At 37.7% G+C, this 24,615-nt stretch overlaps 1 protein-coding gene across 13 annotated transcripts in view; it reads left to right on the top strand.

The window, feature by feature from the left end:
* The window catches only part of Sox6 (SRY-box transcription factor 6), a 580,992-nt gene that overhangs the window by 439,264 nt on the left and 117,113 nt on the right, over positions 1–24,615 (top strand). For 11 of the 13 annotated variants that reach the window (XM_051192737.1, XM_051192732.1, XM_051192744.1 and 8 more), the window contains one exon: positions 22,186–22,309. In XM_051192737.1, the coding sequence (XP_051048694.1) occupies positions 22,186–22,309 (124 nt within the window). The remainder of the gene's footprint in view (positions 1–22,185; positions 22,310–24,615) is intronic. The other 2 variants (XM_051192743.1, XM_051192745.1) reach the window with 1 other exon arrangement.

Below are 24,615 nucleotides of genomic sequence, written 5' to 3'. Positions count from 1 at the left end.
CCCATGAGCTAAGTAAGCCCTTGTGTGTCAGAAGCTAGCATAGAAGGTAATGCTCTGCTGACCTCTCTTGTTGCTACACCCCAAACCCAGGACAGATAAACCACACAGGCCTTTATGTTAGTGTTTACCATCTAACTTTGACAAGTAAACTATAGTTCTCATGTTTCTATCTATCAAGTATCAATCCAGGTTTTTCATATGTACTTTCTTTAATTTTAATAAATACAACACAACGTGAGTTTTAACTTTTGCCACCTAGCAGGGGAGAAAACCAAGGTAACTATCTGGCTGTGATATCCAGGAGTTGAGCTTATTTTTTCTTTGGTTTCAAAACCTGTGTTCACTCTACTATGCCTTGCTTCTCCCAGTAAAATGAAGAGGGTGGGGTGGCATAGCAGTTAACTAATAGGAAGTGGGAACCAACATGCGAAGCTAGAGTACTCTCTACTTCTTATTATCCTTGTTTTTCTCATTCAGTTGAAAATGTTGGGAAGGAACCTTGAGGAAGGTGGCTAGGCAAGTGGCTTATCGTGGTGATGGTAAGATTAGGGCACATTAAATAAATGCTGTTGAATTCAGAAATGACTCAAGGGTGAGGACATACATTAGTAACATGGAAGATATACAAAATGTGTGTGTAGATTACAAATATATACATATATAAACATATATAGTATTTATAAGCATGTATATGTTTACATATTGGTTTATGTAATGATTTCTAGGCCTTTCACTACTTTAAAAAAAGGAGTTCCAAGTATGGATTGCAGTGAGATGAGAATAAATTCAGGTGCTTGGCTAGAATACAAAAAAACTAATGATTTCATGACTTTGTATATCAAAACTATAGTGATATGAAGACTTATCTATTTATATATGAATATAATTGTCAGTACATGTGTGCATACATAGTACATGTATAAGCATATTTCTCAGTTTTGTGAATGAAATGGTCTAGGAATAAAGCAGTGATTCTTAACTTTCCTAATGCTGCAACCCTTTTATGTATTGGTGATTCCCAGCCATAAAACTATTTTTCCTACTTTATAATTTTGCTGCTGTTAATGAATCATAATGTAAATGTCAGTGATTTCCAATGGTCATAGGCAACTCCTGTGAAAGGGCCATTTGGTACCCAAAGGGGTCACAACCTACGTATCCCCTAGTGGTTGTCTATATACTGTACATCATGTCCTCAAAATACCTTCTCCTAAGTCTTTCTGGGAAAGGGAAAATAATGAATAGTCTAGAAAGTGAGGAAGTGCCTAAAGAATTATAGCGGCATGAAAAAACTGTTTTATATGTGTATTGTGAATTCACATTAAAAATGAAAACAATAGGTAGAGATAATTGTCTCCTGTAATAGAGTGCCACCTACAAAATGTGCAAGAGCGTAGGGAATCCACTTTGCACCCAATCTAGCTAGTCATGATGTACTCAGAAGAGGAATGTGAAGGGATGCTGCTCCTGCTAGAGGGGGTTGGCTATAGAAGGGTGTCTGCCTAGTCTCAAAGCATTGTCCCAGACAACATACAGGGAATCTAAAAGGAAAGTTTGTCAGTGTGATGGAGAAGCCTAGCCGATACCACACTCTTCAGATGACACTAATAGTGGAGGAACGAGCTAGTGTCCTCTATTAACTGATGGGTTATGGTGAGGGGAGCAGGTCACTCTCTTTTGTTAGAGGCTTGCCAAAACATATAAGGAATATCCCAGTGAAAAACAAAACAACTTAGGGACAGTCTACAAATAGATGGCTTGGAGTTCTCTAAGTTTCTATGGTTGTAAAATCAAGATGGACCCAGGTCACTTCTAATTCCGAAGAGATGGAGACATAACACAGGCTGTAGGGGATGCTTCAGGACTGTTACTGTCAGAGGACAAGCATCAGAAATGCTTGATTTTGGCTCCTGGCTTTGTCAATCAGATGAGGCTGTCAACCCTTCTGAGGCTGATTGAATGCATTATACTGTTCTGTGGGTTGGCAGAGATAAAATGCAACAGTTGGGTGTGTCTCCTGAGAGCCTGGGGACTTTAGGAATTAATATCTCATTTCCTGAGCTTTATTCTACCTAGACGTTGCTGTGTGCGGCACCCTGGTGAAACACTGTTGAAAAGCCTGTATTCTGATGGGTAGTGTCAATACTAATGGAGGGTCTTAGGCAAAGAACCTCATTTCTGACATGAGGTGCCCAAACATATGCTGTGATAGGCACCATACACATCCTTTCCACACAGCTCCCTCTTCTCCCCCTGTTTTTTTCCTTTCCTCCCCACTCTACCCCTTACAGTGTGGCCCAGAGCTCCAGCCTTGATGCATATGTACCTCTTTAAGACACACTAATTAAGAGTAGGGCCCCAGAGTTAAATTCAGGTCCCAAGTCCTCTACCTGTGAGCTGCCTGACCTCGAGGGAGCTAAAGTTTTTCAGTGCTCATTATAAAGTGGGGAAACAGCAGTACCTACCTCATCTACATGTTTTGAAAATTACATGTGTTAGTTCATATGAAGCTCATAGAAAAGTGCCTGACATGTTGCAGATGCTGGCTTGGTGTGGCCTTCATTAGTATTATTACATTAGTGTTATTATCATCACCCATGTAATTACCACAGTGGCTTAAAGCAGGGTAATAACACCATAATATCATTATAATGTCATAAGATTCAGATTAGCATCTGTCATTATGTCTTTGGTCTGCCCCTCTTACTCTTGTGTCTGATAATTTACAATCTCTACTGCTAGCCTTCTGTAGGTATTTCAGTGAAAACATTTTGTTTTGTAAACCCTCTAACCATTCTTATAGGAATCCGTTAAAGGTGCTGGGGTAGATGCAATGTGCTTCCTTGGGATCTCATCCTGTGCTGGTCATTAGCTTCTTTGAGTTTCAAATCACATAGATCTGCCACCCTACCACAGAACACACATAGATACACACACACACACACACACATACACACACACACACACACACACACACACACACAGCATCTACACTCAGTGCATACATACGCTTACAGATACAGACCTACATGTACATACATATGTTCACATACATACACACACAATGTATTTTGAAAATCTTTCTTCCAGCCTGTGACTTGTGTTTTCAGTTGTCTGTTATTGAGAGCAAAGTTCATAATTTAGTTGATGTGCATGCTTTTCTATTTTTACCTTCATTATGTACTAAGATTTTAATTGTCTAATACAATGTCACAAAGCCTTCTTCCCATGTTTTTGTCTAGAAGGTTTCTAATTTTAACATTTATGATTATATATTAATCCATTTGAATTAAATTTGAAGTATAATGTAAGATAAATAAGAAATTTTACTTTTCTTTGTATTTATTTCTAACAAAATTTCTTTTTTAAGAGCCTATCCTTTCCTCTTTGTACATCTGTTTTTTGCAGTGCTAAGATTGATCCTAGGACCACGGGGCACATTAGGCAAACACTCTACTGTTGAGGTACATACTCACATACTACTGGAATTTTTATTTATACTGTATTCTATGAATCAGTTTGAAGAGAATTGCTATCTTAACAATAAAACCCTTTCATTCCATGAATATATTATATTTCTTTCTTACTACGGTGCTTTAGATATTTCCTTTATAATATTCTACTTTTACATGCTCTGTATAATGAAATGATCACAGTGTCTCCATTACTTTATATAAGTATTTGAGTGGTAAGAGTGCCAGAACTCCTCATTCTCCACCAGTGTTGAATCACAGCACAGCATTGTTTGCCTGGCTCTCGGGCTGTGTACTGTGCTTTCAATGGCATATGTTCTTTCAGTATAAAAGTTTTGTATATTTTGGTTAAGGTTTTCTTAGCCCTTTTTATGTTAGTATAAGTAGAATTTTCAAGTTGTTTTTTCTAGTTCTTTATTGTCGGTATATAGAAAGGAAGCTGATTTTTTGTTATTAGCAAGTTGACTGTTAATTCATCTGTTCTTTACTTTTTACAATATTTTGATTCTTTCTGGTTTTCTATGGTCATGATCATATTTTCCACTGATAAATATTATTCTTTCTTTCAATTCTTTCCATACTGTATGAATTTTATTTATTTTAGCAACTGCTGGGCTGGTTTATCAAATAACCTTACTGGTAGGAGGTAATTTTTTTTAGGTTTTCTTTATTAAATCATAAGTAAATTATTGTTAAAATAATTTAAAAATTAATTTTAAATTAATTTGAAAAATTCTTTGTACTGTTAACATATCATTACTCTTTTAGTTTCATTATGATAAAGTACATTGATTAGTTTTCAAATGCTAAACGATGTTTGCATTCTCCAAACAACCCCCACTTAGTTATGATATATTTTTCTTTTCATATATTATATTCTACTTAGCCTGCTCATGTGTAGGCTTTTAAAATTTAAACTGGGCAATGGTAGCACATGTCTTTAATCCCAGACTCAGGAGGCAGAGGCAGGTGGAACTCTGTGAGTTTGAGGCCAGTCTGCTACAGAGTGAGTTCCAGGACAGACAAAGCTGATACATGGAGAAACTCTTGTCTCAAAAAACCAAAACCAACCAACCAAACAAACAAAAAACCCAACAAATTTAATTTCAGGATTATTCACAACACACACACACACACACACACACACACACTTTACATTTTACTAAAGTGTTATTGGAAAGTTCTGTATATTATGGGGAATGTGAAGGTAAAGGTTATTACTCTGCTCACAGAATTAATGGCTGAATGTATTTTTAAAAAAGATAATGCATGACTAATTTGAATGTATACCACAGGCATAAAAATTGGTGGGGTGGGTGAGGGGAAGAAGGGCAATTACCAGTGTTACCCGGTAGCCATGTTGACAAATGTGAGTTCAGACTTGTCTTCATTCTATTTTCATGGTGTGATCTTGTGTTAAAGAACTCATTTATAGCAAAATTGGGAGGGAAAAAAGCAGCCCATTATTTTTAGTTCTATGTTAAAAGACAAAAATGAAAACTGGAAATGGAAATGAAAATCCCCCAAATAGGATTTCACCATATTTAATGCACAAATGGTATTTACCTGGTAATGCCACCAACAAGTCACAGCATTCCTATGAGCCTCTTGTCCTTTGTCACCTGTGGTCATTGGTTCTGAGAAAGCAGGTGATGGCAAGTGCAGTTCTGGAAAAGCACATGAGAGCTACCTTAACTATGTGAGAATGACTGGATTATAGTTTATAAATAATTCTCACCCCTAAAAATTGGATTTTACAATATTTTGAGTAGTAACAGAGACAGACTGGCTTTCAGTTTGGGCTTTGTCCTCAGGTTTTAAAATTTTTGGCCCATCAGTTCTCGCTGGGCCTCACTGTATTTATGTTTAAAATGAGTATGTTGGGAAAAGGTTTTATAAAAAGGTTTTCTAAAAGCCTTTCTAGCTTTTGAAGACTTTCTGATTCTATTTATATTGTATGTATGTATACTATACATGTCAGCCTGCAGAGGAACTTACTGAAGTAAGATAAATAATTACCATTACAATACATATGTGGATGTATTCCATATCTTTAATAATGGAAAATAAAAGCCAACACCCACATAATTAAAACCATTTCTGATTTTAGTGGGCTATACAAATTCTCTCTTGCCCATGTGTTGAAATGCTGGCATTGCATATGCTGTTCTGAACATGCAACACAAGAATCTTAAGACTTCTTTATGTTTTATATGCTATGGTTTTCCTTTATTATTATTTATAGTCCGTTGTGAGAAAGCTTTGAGGAATACAAGGCATTAGAACACCACACCTTTAACTAGCTGTGGCATTATACATGATTTGAGTCCCCAATATTTTCTAACACTGAGGTTTGTTTATTAAAAAAGCCCCATGCTGTGACTGAATCAGTTTAATAGAAGCCAAGTTTGAACTTGAACATTCAAATGTCTGCCCATCTATCTTGGGCATATATCATACGTAATGATGCGGGGTCTAGACATCTTTCTGGGTTTGTTTATGTCTGTTATGGATTCCCCTCATTATCCATACTGTTTGAAGAAGACCCCATGGATTCAGCTAGTTTATTGCATACTTGCTGCATTTTAGGACTAACTCAGGGTTCCGAGTGTTCTAACTTGGAAGATTCCTCTCTCACTCACCTGTTTTATGGTGATGATTAAGGTAAAATAGAATAAGATTTTAAAGAGTGATGATGTGTTCGAGTGTGAGGCTCTTGTCTGTTTCAGATGCAGTTCTACAATCCTTCTGTCTATTATAACAGTCTTCCTAATTCTTCAGGCAGGTTTGAATTATAGCATCTGTTTTCCTGTATTAAATTATATACCATCAACTATCTGGTTACACTCATTACCACTCTTAAGACATATACACACACATATATGTATGTGTGTAAGTAAAGTTTTAACTTACAGATATTACTAATGTTAAAGTTTATACGTAAACATATTCAGGGTACTAGATAGAGCTGAGTAGGTACACTTTAGATATAAAAGTATAAATATAAAGAAGAAACTTTAGATAGGAAGGCAAAATTATTTTCCATTTTTAGTTAAGATTTATTATAACTCTAGTTAGTAATCACTTGTAATAGAGATCAGTAGTAACATTGGAGCAATGAAATACCCCTCTCCATTAGTGTTGTTAAAATGCTTCATTTTACACAGTTAGATATCTCTTTGCATGACTATTTAACTTGAAAGAAATGCTATTCATAGCCTCTATGAGTTATGAAGTTATCTTTTTCGTTAACTGAAATAAAGAAATAAAATATGATTAGAATTTGCAATAAATATTTGTCATTAGCATTTATCGTTATGGGTATTTTTGGAGGATGTGACACAGCACGTGCTGTATTTAGTCATCATATTCCTGACTTTAGAGATATTTGGATCCGGAATTTCATGTGTTTATTTTGGGTAAGGAACAAAAGAAACTTAGAAACTGAAAACATAATCAAGCCTCTCACTTAAAAGAGAAACTGGGATCGATGTTTTTTTTCAGGGGAAACTGCGCTTTCCGTGTAAAAGGCCAGTGTAGCAAGAAGTCGTCTATTCTTGATTCCTTTAGACAGCGAGAGCCTTGTGCCTTGTCTAGTTCCTGCGTTTTAAGAGCTTGTTCTGTGTAGCAGAAATAATACAATAAATGGGTTTAACCACATTTGTCTCAGCTAGACAGTCTGCTTTGTCAGAGATTGCTGGTACAACATAAACAAATTACGTGTTTGTAGTGCTTTTTCAATGAAAGCCCATCTAACAGAGCTGAGATTGTGTTGCAGCAGCTGTAGATTTAATCTCCTACCTGTCAGTTAAAACAGGCATTTCCTGAGCCAGATAAGGACTGGTTGTAGAGGAGGGAAGTAGTCACAGCTGGACAAAGACCTATTGTTATTGGCTGATAATTTCCATGTACATACAAACCCTTATTCTACCGTGGAGACTGCAACCATAGTGTAGCATTGAAGGAGCTAACAAGGGCTTATTTTTTAAACTTAAATCAAAAAGAGCTAAAGAGAATCAAAGCAGGGCTTTGTGTGATTGACTTGGGGAAATTTTAATGCTCATCTTAAAAAAAAAAAAGAAAAAGAAAAAAAAAAAAAAACCACCTGCCTGTGGCTTTGATCATGATTCAAGACCATTGTGGACTTAGTAATAAAACTATGGACAGTGTCTGCTCACAAATTGACAGCTAAATATTTAGGAGTTCAAATTGTAACAACAACATAAACTATCCAATGTCAAAAACTTAAATCTGAGGATTGAGGCTTTGCCACGTGACTCCTTTATCATGAGAACTGCAGCTGGAGACAGGGAACTGCTAGATCATTGTGTTAAATCAGTTCTGTATTACTCACATGGGCATGTCTGTATGCACTTCTCCTGTAGTCCAATTTTCAAAAACAACAACAAAAAAAAATCATGATTACCTCAAGTTACTGAAGAAGTAGTGGGCAGAACAGTGGAAATAAGAGATAAATATCTTTGCTTTGTCTTTCCTGCCCTTTTGTTGAAGAGGTGCAGTAGGAGAGCAAGGTTCTTTACCTCTCTTTATTTCACTTTTGTACCTACAAAAATTTATACAGCCTAAAATGACTTGTATAAGTCTGAAAGGCTTGATTTGGAAATTAACTCTCTCTAAATGGTTATATGGTACAATAAGCACCATCTCCTATATCAGAAATAGTTAATGGTTGGGGTACTGGCAGAGCAGCCCAAGTATTTATACTGACTTGGTTAGCAATCTAAATACATAACTTTTCAATGTTCACTTGAAATTTCAGCTTAAAGTAATTCGTGCAAATGAATATATAACTAAAATATAAGAACCTGAGGTCAGATCCGCAGAATCCACCTAAAAATCCAGGTGTGGAATATGTCTGCGACTCTAGCTCAGGGGAATGGGGAGCTGTAGCAGAGATGGGTGGGTCAGTGGGTGCTTGCCAGTCAGTCATTCTTGCCAAATTAGTGAACTCCAGGTTTGGTGAGAAAACTTTTCTCAAAAAATATGTGAAGGGTGCTAGAGGAAGACACCTGAAGCTCACCTCTGACTCCTACATGCATGCATACACTTTATGTAAACGGACTCTCACACATAGGCACACACATGATCACATGAGTATCTACACTTAAGAAGAATGAAAATAAGTATGCATATAAAAGAGTTTCTTCTATTTTTCATTGAAAATAGATTTTTTTCACACAATATTTTCTGATTGTGGTTTTCCCTCCCCCACCTCCACCCAGATCCTTCCTACCTCCCCTCTCACTACAAAATAAAGAAACAGAGCCAAAGAAAAGCACATGAAACACATATAGATGCAGAGATGTACATAGGCACACACATGTTTTTATATATTAAAAATGTAAAGTTTTTATAGAAATTTCATTTTACAAGGACCCTTTGTCATTCTAACCTTCATATAACATTCCTAAGGTAGCAGAAGTCTCGGTTTTAGAGTCTCATTTCATGGAAACAAGGACAACAGAATGGCAGCAGTGGCGTCAAACTACATGTCACAGATGCCACTTCTGTCATACTGTTTTTAGTCATTTTCTTTCCTTAACATCTCATGATTAGAAAAACCCATTTAACAGAATTCTTTTATTGGTCCAGGAGTTAAGGGTGTACTTTTAAATCTGTGATGTGCATTCTTTGTTATATTTTCATCAAGAATTGCCATCAAAGGTGAGTACAATATTTAGCTAAAGTAAAAAAAAAATGGATGCATCAAAATAAAAGATAAAGGAATCTTCAAATCCATCTTGCTGTTTCTATGTCTCTGTCTCTCTCATTCTGTTTTAGAGATGGAAGTCTTTCTTTGTAGCCTTGGCTGGCTTAGAACTTGTGTAAGCCAGATTGCCATCAGACTTGTAGGCTGTTCTATTTCTGCCTCAGTGGTACTGGAATTATAGGCATGTGCCATACTCAGCTTGTTTTGCTCTTTTTTTCCTCTTTAGTCTTATTATGTAACCGGTACAAGCCTTGTCCTGTGGCAATCCTCACGCCCCTGTCTCCAAGTACCCTCATGTGTTTTTTCCCCTTTCTGATCCATTCTTAGCTAGATGTTTTAGCTCATACGATCATGCTAAAGAATCACTGGTTACACTTTCCACTGTAAATCCTGTTTTTCTCTTTATCTTAGTGTCTCATCGGCTTCTTTCCATTTCTCCTCACCATTGGTCTCTATTTCTTGAGTTGTGATTATATTGTTGAGTTATTGGTTGCATTGAGTTAGGTACTAATCGGCATTGAGCAACACTATTGGCTGGTCATTTTAACAGCAGGGTGTCATGAGAGATGAATGACTGTCACATACTGTAGAGCTCATCTTCATTTGGCAAATGTGGCATTAGCCTTAATTACCAAAAGAAAAGAAAAAAAAAAAGAAAAGAAAGGAAAAAAGGAATAAAGAAAGAAAGAAGAAAATATAAGAGAAGTTGTATTTAACCAATATTTGGGTCAGTTTGCATTTACTACATTTTGACTTTGTGATATTTTTTCATTGATATTATTCATTAAAAATGTGGTAGGTGCCTTTAAGTGTTTTGAATATTTATTTACTATACAGAGATTGAATTAAGAATTTGCATTTAGTTTCTATTAGTAACTTTCTCCATTGCCTAAAATTTTAAGTGGGTAGATAAAACTTCCTGTGACACAGCATGCTCCATCCAGTTTAGATCTACTCATCTCTGCTGGCAGCATGAAGGAGAACCTGGGTTGAAAGGGGTGTGCTTTCATCTCCAAGGAGGCACTTAGCAGACCATGGATCAACGATCAATCAATACCATAGTCCCTCTTTTCCTGGAGCATTTGGATTGTGTCGGCCATATGTTTCCTTCTGTTTGAACAGAGAGGATGTGGAAGAGGGAAATAGACCCATACTACCCCTGCTTGTGGACTCCTGAGGAAGTTTATAAATTGATCTCTATTTTTATTTTTCATGTGCTAAGCTTAATTCAGGTCTCAAGCCGCTACTCTCTTCAACCCCTTCCAGTGATTTGGCATCACTTTCAGAATAAAACTCAATTTCCTTCTGGAGCTCTTCCCTGCCCTAGAGGGTCTGATGTCTCTGACATTCTAGTCTGTCCTTCCACCGTCTGCTCACTCCTTTTGGTGTCACTGCCTGCTCTGGGGTATCATTACTGCCATAGTGCCTTTGCACTCACAGCCCTCTGCCAGAGACACTCTCCTCTCTCCTAACTTCATTGCATGTTTCCCCACCATTATTGTCTGTCTTCCCTTAGAGAAGCTTTTGAACATCCACATCCAAAAAGTTCTCTTTACTTCCTGCCCCCCCACACCAAATTCGTGCTGGCCCATTCGACTGACTTGGTCACCAAGTTTGAGTTCAGATGTAGGATTGTGTGTGAGAGTTTGTATATATAGTATGAGTATGCATACATGTGAGTGTGTACTGTGTATGTACATGGTAGATAAGGGGATGTGTGTGTAGATTGTGTGTGGGCATATGCATGTTGGGTGTGGTGTATGAAAGTATGTTGTATGTATGATTCATATGTATATTGTGTGTGGGTGAGCATACATATGTTGTATGTGAGTTTGTATGTGGTATATGAGAATATATGTGTGTATGATGTGTGTAAGCATATGTATGTTATATGTGCATGTGTGTGATATATAAAACTATGTTGTGTGTGTGTTTTGTGTGTATATGACATTGGGTGAATATGTGTATGTTGTATGTGAGTGCATGTGAGATATACATATGTATGTATGTATGTATAGTGTGTGTTTGTATGTGTGCTGTATTTTGTGTGTATGGTATATATGTATGTGTATGTGCTGTATGTGGCTTTTGTATGTGTGTGTTTTGCATGCATATGGTTTGTATTTTGTGCAAGTATGGCATTTTTGTGTATATTGTATGTGTTGTATGAGTGTGTTTTGTGTGTGTTGTGAATATATGTATATGTGTGGTGTATGTTTTAAAAGTGGGGTAGGGGTTGTACATAATGCTCCCAGATGACATCACAGTGCTTGGGTTTTTTTTTTTGTTGTTGTTGTTGTTCAAAAGCCTGATGTGTAGTGTAGGTGACAAACCTGAAGGCCATCTGGCTTTTAGTGACAGTTGCTATTTATGCCTGTCCTCAACACCCACTTTCTGAGTATCACCTCTGTGTCCTCCAACTATATACACTATACAGAGCCATCTCCCATGATACCTCCTAGGACTATCTACACACCAGCTATCAACAGCATGGACGTCTTCTCTTTATGCCTTGCACTGTGTCTTCCTTGGGTCTTATTTGCTTGAGAGAAAATAGCTTTTGTTCTCTGTGACAGTACAAGCTTAAATGTTCTTCTAGAACCAGTCCAAAATGACATAACAAACTATTTTTTAATCATTATTTTAGAAAATTATATTCCTAGTTCTGTTGACAGGAATGATGAGAAATAGGTGAAGGCTCTTAGCATCATCTGTAAATTGTAGTAAAAAGAAAATTCAACTGATAAAACTAGAAAAACAATCTTGATAAATGAATGAAATCAATTTTAAAAATTTCCAACTAAATACTAAACCTGGAAGTTAGTCTTTGACATAGTCAGACTCAAGCTCACCATGGTGAGGTGCCTGGAGATTTCTACTCTTGTTACCTTCATGTTAGTCTTGTAGATGAGTGGAGTTTAACTTGATCAAGCAGATGAAAGCCTTCATCATGATCTCAGCTTGGTTTTTAAGTCAAAATACAAGTTTTGGATGCATCTGTCACAAATTCCTGCAAGCCTAATTTGTGCAAGGCCCTTTACTAAGCCCTGGTGAGTACAAAGCCTTGCCTTCAAGCTGCTTGAACAAAACTTTAACAAGACCTGCAGTTTAAAATGTAAACCTGCATTTCTAGATGAGGAATTTAATAATTGAACTGTGGTCCTTGCTAACAGAATAAGCTTGTATAAAATAGTTCAGGAGTCAAAGCCAGTTTACCTTCATTACAGGTCAAAAGTTTATGAAAGGGTTGTGGTTGTTGCAGAGACTGGAACATCACATTCTTTACCAATGGGAATGCACTCACATGGCATTTGTACAAAATATGAAAAAAAAATCATTTTCATCTTGGCAAAACACTTTGATCATTGTGTATTTAATGAGGTTTCCACTTAAGAACAACAATCATCTGTCTCTAAAATGCTTCCTACTTCTCTGTACAGAAGACAGGCAAGCACAAGACATTCATCTTCACTAGTCTTTGGAAATATCCAGAGTAATTGACTAGCTCGTCTTCTGTGATGGCTTGGTGACCACTAACTGTGACTATTTGCATAATAGTCAACTCTTCACTTCTGTAGTGATAACTGTTTGTATCTGATTAAAATTAAGACTGTTTTAGTTCTCTTGACTTTTCCAGAAGTTGCAAAAATTGAGATTTGCTGTTCTGCTTTAACCAAACAAATGCACACATGGGGATAACAATATGCTGAGTTTATGCAGATTTTACAGCACAGATCTGAATAAAATGCCCACTAATAGACCCTTAAGGAGTAATAAACACACATGAATTTTCCTTAGTCGCACTTTAAAGTGATTTTAACATACTACTAGACCTTAACAATAATATTTAATTGACAAGATTATGCATTTGTATGGATTGAAAAGGTGGTAGATATCTAATTCCAAATGAATCATAAATTTTACTTTTGCATAACATGTTTTATTAATTTCTTTATGGCTGGGATATTCTATTTCCCTCCTGGTGAGAGTTTCTTAAGACATAGTAAGGAAACTTAAGAACATTTAATTAACATTTATCATCTTTTTTAGAAAGTGATCTGACTTATGTCCTCATAAATATTCTTGATTTTTTTCTGGTGTATGCACCATGAAAAGAACATGGAGCAATATTTAATGGAATTTTAGCCATAATTTGATTTTTCTCCTTAAGCGAATTCTTCCTTGCTTAGTTGATGTTATTTCAAAGCAATTTGACAGACAGGGTATAGTGAAGACTGACTTAATAGTACTTTGTGATGAAATGAGACCATGGACATCTTTATATTTTTAGTGCTGGGCTACCAGCCATCAGGTGATAGGCATGTGATATATAAATTTTTTGGAGAGTTAAATGAAAATTGGCACTGCCTCCTTCCTTAGGAGGTAACATGCCTTCCAAGAGTGTCAGAGGTTGCTGTGTATCAAGCTCTTCATTTCCTGGAATAAAGAGTAAGAGACAAGTAAATAAGAGATGATGGTAGAAAGTAAGGTGGTTAGTGTCAAATCCAAGTTCTTTCTTCTGAAAAGTTCCACATCTAGACAGACATACACAGATAAGTGAGAACTAAAGCAATAATATTCATTATTGGGATCTGGTAGATTAATAAGATATCTGGCCACTTAAAATATGAATAGGGCTAGATCATACCGTATGCAGTAAGTATGAAGGGGTATTGTGAAGGATGCATGTCTCCATCAGGACTGTCTTTTTTCTCTTGGGGGTATATATGAAGAAGTGTTGTAGGGAATGTGACCATTGTTTACAGCTGTTGTGCTCATCCTCTCAAAGACCCCTTCTTTCCTAAGTAACCAAGGAGGAAAGCAAAGAGAGCTAGGCTGAGAGGAATGACAATTGGCCACAATGATTTGATTTTTCCTATTTCACTCACTTTTGGCAAAGTGTGGGAATAATGAGAAGCTGGAGACAAGCTATGTCTCTTTTATTTCTTCTGTAAATATTTCATGTTCCATTACTTAATGGTATGATTAGTAAAGAGATATAAGTGCTGTAACTGCTCTCTTAGGTTAACTTGTTGATCAGGAATGCATAGAATAGTGTGCTGTTTAGTTTGTCATCTTGACACAAGCTAGAGTCATCTTGAGAGAGGGATAGTCAGTGAGGGATGACCTTCATCAGACTGACCTGTAGGCAAGTTTGTGGGGACATTTTCTTGATTAATCATTGATGGAGGAGGGCACAGCTCACTGTGGGTGATGCCACCCTGGGCAGAAGGTCCTAGATGGCATAAGAAAGCAGGCTAAGTAAGTTGCAAGAAGCATGCCAGTAAGCAACACTTCTCCATGATCAGTTCCTGCCTCCAGGTTCCTCCTTGAGTTCTTGTCCTGACATCCCTGATTAATGGCTTGTGATTGGGAGGAGTAAGCCAAACAAGTCCATTCCTCCCCAGATTCTTTTTTTCATGGTGCTTATCACAGTAACAGAAAGAAAGCTAGGACAAATGGTATGCATGTGTCACAAAGTTAGATCTTTGTTAATTTGCTCACTGAAGTAAAAGGCTAGGTTTTGTAAAGGATGCTTTAAAACCATACCATATTTAGTTGTTTCCACCTTTGGGGGTAATCTTCTTGGCCAATTAGTAAGAATTTTGAAAATTCTAGAGGATACTGAATTATATTAAAATTGAATAATTATCAATGACAACAGACTGTTTTTTTTTTTTTTTTTTTTTTTTTTTGGCACCCAAGAAAGATGAGAATAAAGGTGGTGGGGAAGAGAGTAGATGGAAAGGAGAGAGGGCCAGAAGGAAAGAGATGGTGAGATAAAGCCCTCCTAACAGAAGACATAAACCAAACATCCTTTTGTGGGTGGACTGTATTATGCCCCCAGTGTGCGTGAATTGACTGCTGGTGGGATTCTGGGTATAACTTTTCTAGGAGATGTGTCTTCCAGATTTGCTTATGCCAGGATTTCCCTTTGATTATCCCTCAACTGCAGTCAGCTAGAAATCTGCTAGATAAAGCAAGCAAATGCAGCAAGGTTATCTGACGATGTCCTTTGACACTTTCTTCTGAAATACGAACACTGTAATTCATACCCTCTGCAGCTGTAGGCACAATGTTACCACAATGTGGAAATTCCTGGACTTGTTCTGAACCATTAGTCAGTCATTACAAAATGTTATGTTATGTTATGTTATGTTATGTTATTGTCCCTATGTGGAGAGCAATGGGGCAGATTAGAATAAAAATACAAGTGTCTTTGTATGTACCTAGAAAGACATGGCTAGTGAACTGAAGAGGTTGGTGGACATTTGAAACTGTGGTCAACAGAACACAGTGTATGGACTTTCTAACAAAGGGCAGAGCAGAGTCTCCTGGTGTTCCACATACTTAGCAGAACATTTCCCACTAAAAAGGTTTCTATTGAGGCAAGAATGTATGTTACCAAATGAAACTTTTCCTTCATAATCCTCCAAAAATTATGGTTTGACATGTACTTTTGGGCAGAGAGGGGATTCCTGTCTACATTCAAAAGCTCTTCATATAAGTTTCCTGAACCTTTTATTGATTGTTCTAGATGCTGTAGTTTTTACAGTAGTAATAATACATTATGTAAATGACTCAGCTATTCTTTGCAATGAAACGTGTCAATTAGAGAAACTGATGCTTCTCTACCATGTCAGTTTGTGTTCTAGTTGTGACCCCCATCTTCCTCTTTCTTTCCATCATGGTGTACACACATTAGAGATTTTCTTTTCAATATTTCAGAAACCTTTCTCCAGTTAAGACATACCAGGAATTATTTTCTAGAAATTAATCATCAAAAACAAAACTAAACAAATCTCACTTGCACAGACATTAATCTGCACATGATTTTTCAATACAAATACTTATATCACTAAAAAAAAGTGAAATCATCTCCATGAAAGAGAAAATGAGGCCCCTTGAGTGTCACTCTGTTTGCATATTAGCACACAGCCAGGTCTCTGCCAACTTACTCTCTGACTGACTGCTACAGATGCTCTTTCTCAAGTATTCTGAGTCAAATCTTTAGTGCAGGTCTTCAGGGACAAACAATAGCACCTGTCCCTCACAAGCTATCAGGCGAGAGTTAGCCCATTCATGTATCTTTAATGAAGCTGGGGGCAGATGGCAAGAAATGGCATCGTCAACAACTTAGCACAGGGAAAACAAAGGCATGAGTCTTGACACAGCAATGCTATTTCATGAATTTGGAAGGGAGCAGACCCAAGTGTTTCACACGCATCTGCTGCTGTCTTCCTTCCTGAAAGATTTGAGGAACACCCTAACAATTAAAATTTCTAGGCATGCAGACTGTTGGATGGAGAATGTTTTCCTCACTCTCAATAAAAGGGAAATGCATTGGTCAGGGGTTGCATAAGGATAGGACAGAGACACAGTTGTGCTTGGAGGTCGTTTGTTCTTCCAGGATGCACTAAGCTTGCTCTGTGATGAGAGCTTTCTTTCTCATTAACTCACTCAGTACCCTGCCAATTAGTGCTTTCTTCCAAAGCAGTAAAAATAATGACGTTTTCATGCTGAGATTTATTTTGGCTACTTCAAGCTTTATTCTTTGTACTAATAAAATCATTTTCTTCTCTTTATCTATAAAATAATTAAAGAATATCTCAATATATGCACAGAAAGTTACAGTTTCAAGAAAGATGATATTTGAAATTTTGATATGTCCACATGATGAGACATGTGGAGACTGGTTACTCTTTGATGGAGTGTGGGGAATTTGATTACTTTTATTTTTAGTAAAATTCTTTGGGAAGTTGCCTTCTCCCACATGACCACCCTCCCCAGCGTGTCACCAAATGGGTGAGTGGGATATGGGAAGAGGGAAAGAAGTCAGGATGGATTGAACTTTTCAAAACACATAGAACTTTTGTGTGTCTTCATAATGCTCCATCTGCCCTAGCCACTAGCTTGTAGAAGAAAATATTTCATTTTGTTTTTGTTTTGTTTCGGTTTTTTGTTTTCTGTTCTTTTGGTGTGGCCACCAAAAAACAGTCTACTCATTTTTCAACATCTCTTTACATTTGTTCTCATGTTCAACAGACTATAGTGTACACATGGAGAACCTGCTGGTAAGCTAGCTGTAGATGATGAGAGAAGTTAACAATGGGCTTTATTACCCTTGCTAATCTTTTAAGATGCAATGTTTTCAACACACTGGGCAGAGCTAGGTAGTTGTTAGGATACCATCCACTCCTTGTGCTATCCAAGTGTAAATTCTAGCATCTTCCCATTGAAGGACACTAGATGAAGGCTACCTATGATCTCACTGTATTGTTTAGTTATAAGTGAGTGGAAACCTTCAACTTTGTCTAGAAAACTGTCAGTACCTTCTTATTACAAAGAACTGCATTCCTAATGCCATTTATATCTGCTTTGTAAAGCACAACTTCATGCTTAATATAGCATGGTAATTCATAGTAGGAGCTTTAGCCTTGACAAGCACAAACTTAGATCTTGATCTGAACTTGGATCCTGGACATACCACTCTTTAGTTGATGGAGTTATTTAACTTTGTCCAGCTTTGTCTTTCTCATTTAGTGAATAAAGATAAAAGTGAGTGCCTCATGGGCTTGTGAGGATTAAAAGAGACAGGGTAAACACATCACTTTGTCAAGATGTGCTGTGAACCCGGAGAATTTGCTCTTTGAAAATGCAGCTGATGCTGTTGGCCAGACACTGCCCTTTGCCAACTACCAGCCTAAATCTCCCATGAGCTCCCATCCAACTCTGGTTCTGTTAGCACTACTGCTCTCACACTGTCTCTATTCCCTCCTCTTTACTAAAACAGCTTTTGGATAATAGTTATCAATGAGTTTTTATTTTTTAAAAAAGTTAATTTGTAGAGTAATATAGAAAAGAATGATCCTAAATTCTTACAGAATGTGTTAATATAAAACACCTAAACTTAAGTTAGTTAGCATTAAAAACAACTCCAAGAATTGGAGAGATGGCTCAGTGGGCAGAGCATTTGTTGTGAAAATCTGAGTTAGAATTCCCTGAACTTACATAAAGCTAGGTGTGGTAGCATGCACCTGTCATCACAGTACTCTTAGGAGGAGCTGCTGCCAGGCAGACACAGGAGAATCTCTGGAAGCTTGCAGGCATGCTATCCTCATATTTGCAGTGATCAACAAAGATGGTCTCAAACAAGGTGAAAGGTGAGGACTAACACACAAGGTTGTCCTCTGACCTCCATAGGCACACTTATCTAGACATACAGCATTCATGCACATGAATACACATTCACACTACATACACCATAAAAATACACATCATATGCATAATTTAAAAACTGAAAACAATAACATCCTTTTAAACACTGCAAAAGCATTACTCTCTGATGGGCATTCGTAGTCAAGAGCTAAGGTCTATGTTGTCTGCTCTGTTGAACATGACTGATGGTAAATTAAGACTGATTTCATTCTAATATGCTAATTAACAAGGAACAGTAGAGTTCCCCCATGTGTCTCATCTCCAGACAGCCCTTGTGATTCTACCTCTTTTTATTCATAGTTTCCTAGAAGCTTGGAACTGGATTACATTCATCGAGGCAGTGTCAGCTAAGGGCATGGCAAGCCTCTGCTCCCTCAAATGAATGACTCAGTTAGCTCATGGTTTTCCTTTTGAAGTAAGAGTTGTGGGTAAGATTCACTCTTTTCTGCCTATCAATAATTTGGTAATTTTGTTACCAAATATATAAAAAAACCAAAGAGCTAATGATGACCATAATATAGCATCATTCTTATGTTAGAGAACGTGCTCAGTCTTAGCTTTGGTAATCTGTCGTATCCTCACAGTGACTGTGTAAAGTGCCCAGCCAGTCTTCACAGCTTGGACAGTTAGGGTCAGGAGAGTAAAGTCTTTCAGGACCACACAGCTCAGGAAATGTAGTGTACAGACTTGGACTTGGACTTGTTCACTAACAAAGACATTGCAAATTCTCAATAAATACATGTTGAATAAAATGAAGGAAATGCATCACATGATCTTTTTAAAAAATATTTTTGTTAGTTCTTTAAGCATAATGAATTTTGGTCATGTTCACCCTGCTTTTCCACTCTTCCCTCAGTCTCTCCCAGATCTATCCCTACCTCTCTATGCCTTCTGCATGGCCTTTTATTTTTTAAGACAATTTATTTAATTTAATTTTATTTATCTGAACATTTGTATGTGTACCACATGTATGCTTTGTGGCCATTGAGATTAGAAAAGGGCATTGGTCCCCTGGAACCACTGGTAACAGTTGGTTTCAAGACTCCATGTGGGTGCTAGGAACCAAACTTTGTCTTCCATGAGAGCAGCAAGTGCCCTTAACTGCTAAGCCATCTCTGCAGCTTCCCCTTACCCCATCACTTTAAAAATAACTCATCTAGTACAATTTGTACTACTTATATTCTCCTGAGTGTGAGACCATCACTTGGAGCATGGTCAACCTACTGGGGCCACATCCTAAAAGAAAGCTGATTTTCTGTGCCCCAGAAGCTATCAACTGTCCATAATTCCTTAGAGATAAAGGCTCATGAAGTCCCCTTCCATGCTAGAATATTGACTGGCTTCATCTTGTGCAGGCAGCCACAGCTATTGTAAGTTCATGAGTACAGCAATCCTATCACATCCTGAACACTATTTTTCTCCCATCCTCTCTTGACCTCTTTGAATCTTCCATCTCCCTCTTCTGTGATGGTCTCTCAACCTTGGGAAGGTGAGGTGATATAGATATTCTATTTGTGGTACTGCATTGACACTATCTTCTTAATAATAGCTTTTTAGTAATCATAGAATCATAAAGTTGGAATGATTCTATATGTTTTGTATATGTATGTTTTTACATGCACATAAGCATGCTTGTGTGCATGCACACACACACACTTATGTAGAAGTGTACAGATTCTATAGGGAAAAGGCAGGTGCTATCCAATCTCATAGCCATTTTTGGATAAACTTACCAGAAAGTTCATCTTTGTATAGTGCTTCCCTAAAATCATTTCTCTTGAGACTAATTCTGTTCCTGTAACTGTTCAGTCTCAACATTGTCTTCCATACATGACATATAAAATGTTATCCTCTCTCTCTCTCTCTCTCTCTCTCTCTCTCTCTCTCTCTGTCTCTCTGTAGAGTTGATTTTTCAGATGCTTCTTAAATCCCTAACACGTAGTAGCAACTTCTTTCATTGCTAGGTTAAAAAAAAAAAAAAGAAAGAAAGAAAGAAAAGGAAAGGAAAAAATAAATAGAAAAAAGAAACAACATGTTGCCTCCTCTTCAGGATAAAGCATCTGCATAGTGCTCCAGGCACATATTAGGACCACATTTCTGGAGGACTGTGAAGGGATGTCCTTTGATGTGCAGTGGTCACTCATAAGGACATTATGCTTTGTTTTCTGGCATGGAACATGACACTTTCATATTGGACATCGAACATGTGCACTGGGTCACAGAAAAGTGGTGATTTTCTCCCAGGCTAAAGGTGAGACATGGGTACTAGAGGCTCAGCACCAATTTAAGAAGGCTAAGTTTGTTCTCACATGTACAAAGCTTGGGCTTACCTCAGCTAAAATAGAAGAAATAGCTGCTCAAAGCTAGTTTTTTTTCACGCCCCACTGGCAAGGTAGTAATTGCACAAAGACCTTTTTATTATAAGTTGATTTTCCTGAGAAATGAATTCAGAAAAATACTGTAAAGTGTTTATTTTTGTGCTTGCCCTTTATTAACCTACATCTTAGGTCATTCCCCAGAGAAAGACTGTTGGCAAATGAAACCTCTCAGACCCACACAGAAGCATTTGCAACATGTCCCTGGCTGTAAAGGACCAGGGCCAAGAGAAGGCAAGCTGGTACCATTTAGACAGGGGCATCAGCTCATATATGGTATTTTTGCCTAAAGAAGAGATTGAGGACTTTAGACAGAAGGAGCATTGGGGGTTTGTAGAATTGCTGGCAAACATTTCTATCTTAAATAGTGTATAATGTAGCCCTTTCATTCTAGTAAAAAGTCATAGATTTGTCTGAACCAAAGACCCTGCCTTTTGACACATTTCTGTTCTGATCTTTAAATGAAGAAAGCCCCATAGCTCAGCCTGTGGAACCAGGCCCTAAAAGCCAGGACAAAGCCTTCCTGCTCTGCTGTGCTGGAACCAGGGCAGCATACTAGAGTGAAGAAAGGAGCTAGGAAATTAAAATGTGATTTTCAGGAGCATGATTCTGTCATAGCTCTGATTTCCTTTATATGGAGTACAAATACTGATGTAGAGTGAATATTTTTCTCTTTTGCATTTTTGTGGTCTTTGGTACGTTTATTGAGGTCAAATGAAATCTGATATAGTAGGATTTATTATGAGTTGCTCAGTGGATACAACTCCATAATTACTGAGCTACATGGCAGTGCATAAAGCTGACAAGCAATTTATATGTTACATCGAGGTGTGTATGGCAAAGGATATTAGTTTAATTGGGCGCCAAGATATAGTAGCCTTAAATCTGAAGCTCTGTGTGTTTAATATAATGCAGTGAGGCTTTGGAAGAAGCTCCTCAACGAGGGAGTCACAGCTTCTGGAATATATAACAATTAGACATTCCTTTCTGGACAAGGGCACTGCATACTTTTTCACAGTGACGCTTAGAATGCAGTGCAGGGGAAAGGGCAAAACCTCTCACCCACAGGGTGAGAGAAAAGAACATTTAGTTTTCCTGTTCTTTCTTTCTTGAAAGAAGGTGAGGAAAACAAGACAGAAGGCCACTAACCACCTCATGGCGAAAGCAGGGATGTGGTCAGTCTATGGTGAAGCGATTGGCACCGTCGTGCTAATGGCATCTAAGGAGAGGGGTTAGGTGAAGTTTGCCTGAATTTTCTCAGCTTCAGATCTGGAAAGAGGTTAGAGGTGGGTGGCTGTGTGGGTGCCAGAGCACCTCCAGCAGTGGAAAACAAATGCTTCTTGGTGACATCTGCTCCCTGTCTGATCACAGGCTCTCTTCTGTTTAGCAGGTTCAGGGGCACATGCCTCCGCTCATGATCCCAATTTTTCCACATGACCAGCGGACCCTGGCAGCAGCTGCTGCGGCCCAACAGGGATTCCTCTTCCCCCCTGGAATAACATACAAACCAGGTAAGTGGAGAGCCGCGGCTGCACAGTTTTGGAAATGCTTGGGCCCAGTAGTCACAACAACACACAGAAGCAGACAAGAGAGCTATGAATAAAAACACCCAAAACAGCTGATTTTAAAATAAAACAGAGCTGGGGAGGTGGGGCATTATAATAACTAACTGGTCTATAGAACTTTTAGTTTCTCTTCTTCCATTTGAGTTTGTTCTGAACTCACAGATGAAGTCCTATGCTGTTCTTGCTCCCTTCTCTCTCTCTTTTAGACACACACACATACACACCTTCATTGTTTCGCTTGTCCACAGATCTTTTCTTTCTCCCTTGAGCTTTCAAACACCAGGAAAATGGTCACATACAGAAAAAAAATGCTCGTTGTTTTTGTAAGATTTCTCTTAGAAATAAAAAGTTAAAACTGCTGATTTAATTAGCTCACCACTAATAGGTAAAATTCTTTTTGATTTTATTCTAAACAATGAAGCATTCAGCAATATTCTTCATTCACCCTTGAACCTAAAAAAAAAAAAAAAAAAAAAAAAAAAAAAGCAGGTCACATAACCTTGTAGTGAAATATGCTTTGAGGTGATTTAGCAAATGTTATGATTTTCTTTTTTCCTCTGAGTTTACTGGACTCCTGGGGAATTCAATTAGGGGCATAATGGTTTGAAGCTCTTTCAGAGCCTCCTTGTAAACATGGCTTTAAATGTTTAAAGATAGGTTGCCAAAGGAATCCAATGTAAGAAAATAGCCAAGTACACAGAAGCCAACCTCAATTTTATTTATGCGTTCTTTGTAAGTGACCCCAGTTCAGAAGTAGTGACCTTGTTCTGCTCATTAATAATTTCTGTGTCAGGTTCTTTTTAACATATTAACCTGATTATATGAACTACCAAGTCAGGGTGCAGCCAGTCTGAGGGCAGCAGTTTCTTTACATATGTGGCTTCGAACGTGAACAAAGGCATTTTAGTGCACCTAAGATACAGATATAAATCACCTGGCTGAGATCCTAAAGGAGCTGAGGAAACAGTCCAGAAGCTTGACCGTGGACACCTTACTTGTGTTTGATAGGGATCTCCCTTCCCTGTGAGGAAGGGATCTGGGGGAGGCTCAGGTGATCTGAGGGGTACTGGTGCTGAGGACTGATTAAAAAGTCTTCAAACATAAATAAGTTATGGGTGGGCATCTCAGATCAGATCGAAAAAGAAAGTAAGTGCTCTAAAATTGGAAATGGTAGGTGTACAGTGAAGTTGAAAAGTTCTGGCTTTTAAAACATTTTATATTAACTTTTTTCTTCATCAATAAATCTATGCAAATATTCCAAAATTTGAGGTACTGCTGGTTTTTACATTTTAGATTAGGGCTTCTGGGGCCTGTATTCCCATGAGGTTTCTAGAAGTCTAAGTGGAAGAAATTATGCCATTCAAATAGTTAAACATTCAGTTTCTTACTACAGAATTCTCACAGCAAGTTACCCCTCACTATAAAGTTGGACTCCGCCTTCAGTATAAGAGAGCATAAGTCATTCAGTGCTCTTTCTCTGAGTTAGTTCTTCACAGCAACTTCATTTTGATCATAGATGTAAACTAAGTTTATTGTTTCATCTTGATTCAGATCTGGCACCCCTGACCCAGTCTTGGGGAATCCTTTCAGTAAACTATACACAGATATCATCGGTTGGTTTAGTATTCTTACCACTAAGACTCTCTGCAGCTCAAAACCACACATGGGCCTTGTTCTCTGCTACTGTAGACCTCTTCCTGTATGGTGTCTTATTTTATTACAGCAATGGTGTCATTTCTCAGGGGGCAGATATGACTGAATTAAGGTTGTTTCTCTCCCACAGGTATTGATGAGGCTGCACCAAGTGTGGACAGAAACAATTTTTTGTAGGACTTAGTGACTTTCAGTGAACTCAGAGATGTGTCCTTGGATAGTAAAGCTGTGTTTCATTAGGCTGGCTAACCCTATTGCTATCAATACATTGGGGGCAGTTTTGTAGGAATATTCTCAGTCACAGGCAAGCTGCTATCTCAAGGTATTTTCTATTAGCCCAATCTTATATTGAATAATTTAATCTGAATTTTAAGTCCTTTAATACTTCAGTTAGTCTAAGCTTTATTATAAATAAAAGCTATATTTGAAATTGATTAAACACACTTAAGCTGTGAGTAGAGAATTTACAGATTTATGAAACTAAACCATGTAGTGTTTGGTTATCACAGGCGTTAGGGAGAACACTATTGGACTAGAGTCTGGACAAGCAAACATTTCGCCTCAAACTGGATCATGGTCATTTCACTTGAAATGTACAT

This window comes from Phodopus roborovskii, unplaced genomic scaffold, assembly GCF_943737965.1.
Source record: "Phodopus roborovskii unplaced genomic scaffold, PHOROB, whole genome shotgun sequence".
NCBI lineage: Eukaryota > Metazoa > Chordata > Mammalia > Rodentia > Cricetidae > Phodopus > Phodopus roborovskii.
This window is presented reverse-complemented; position numbering and strand designations above follow the sequence as displayed.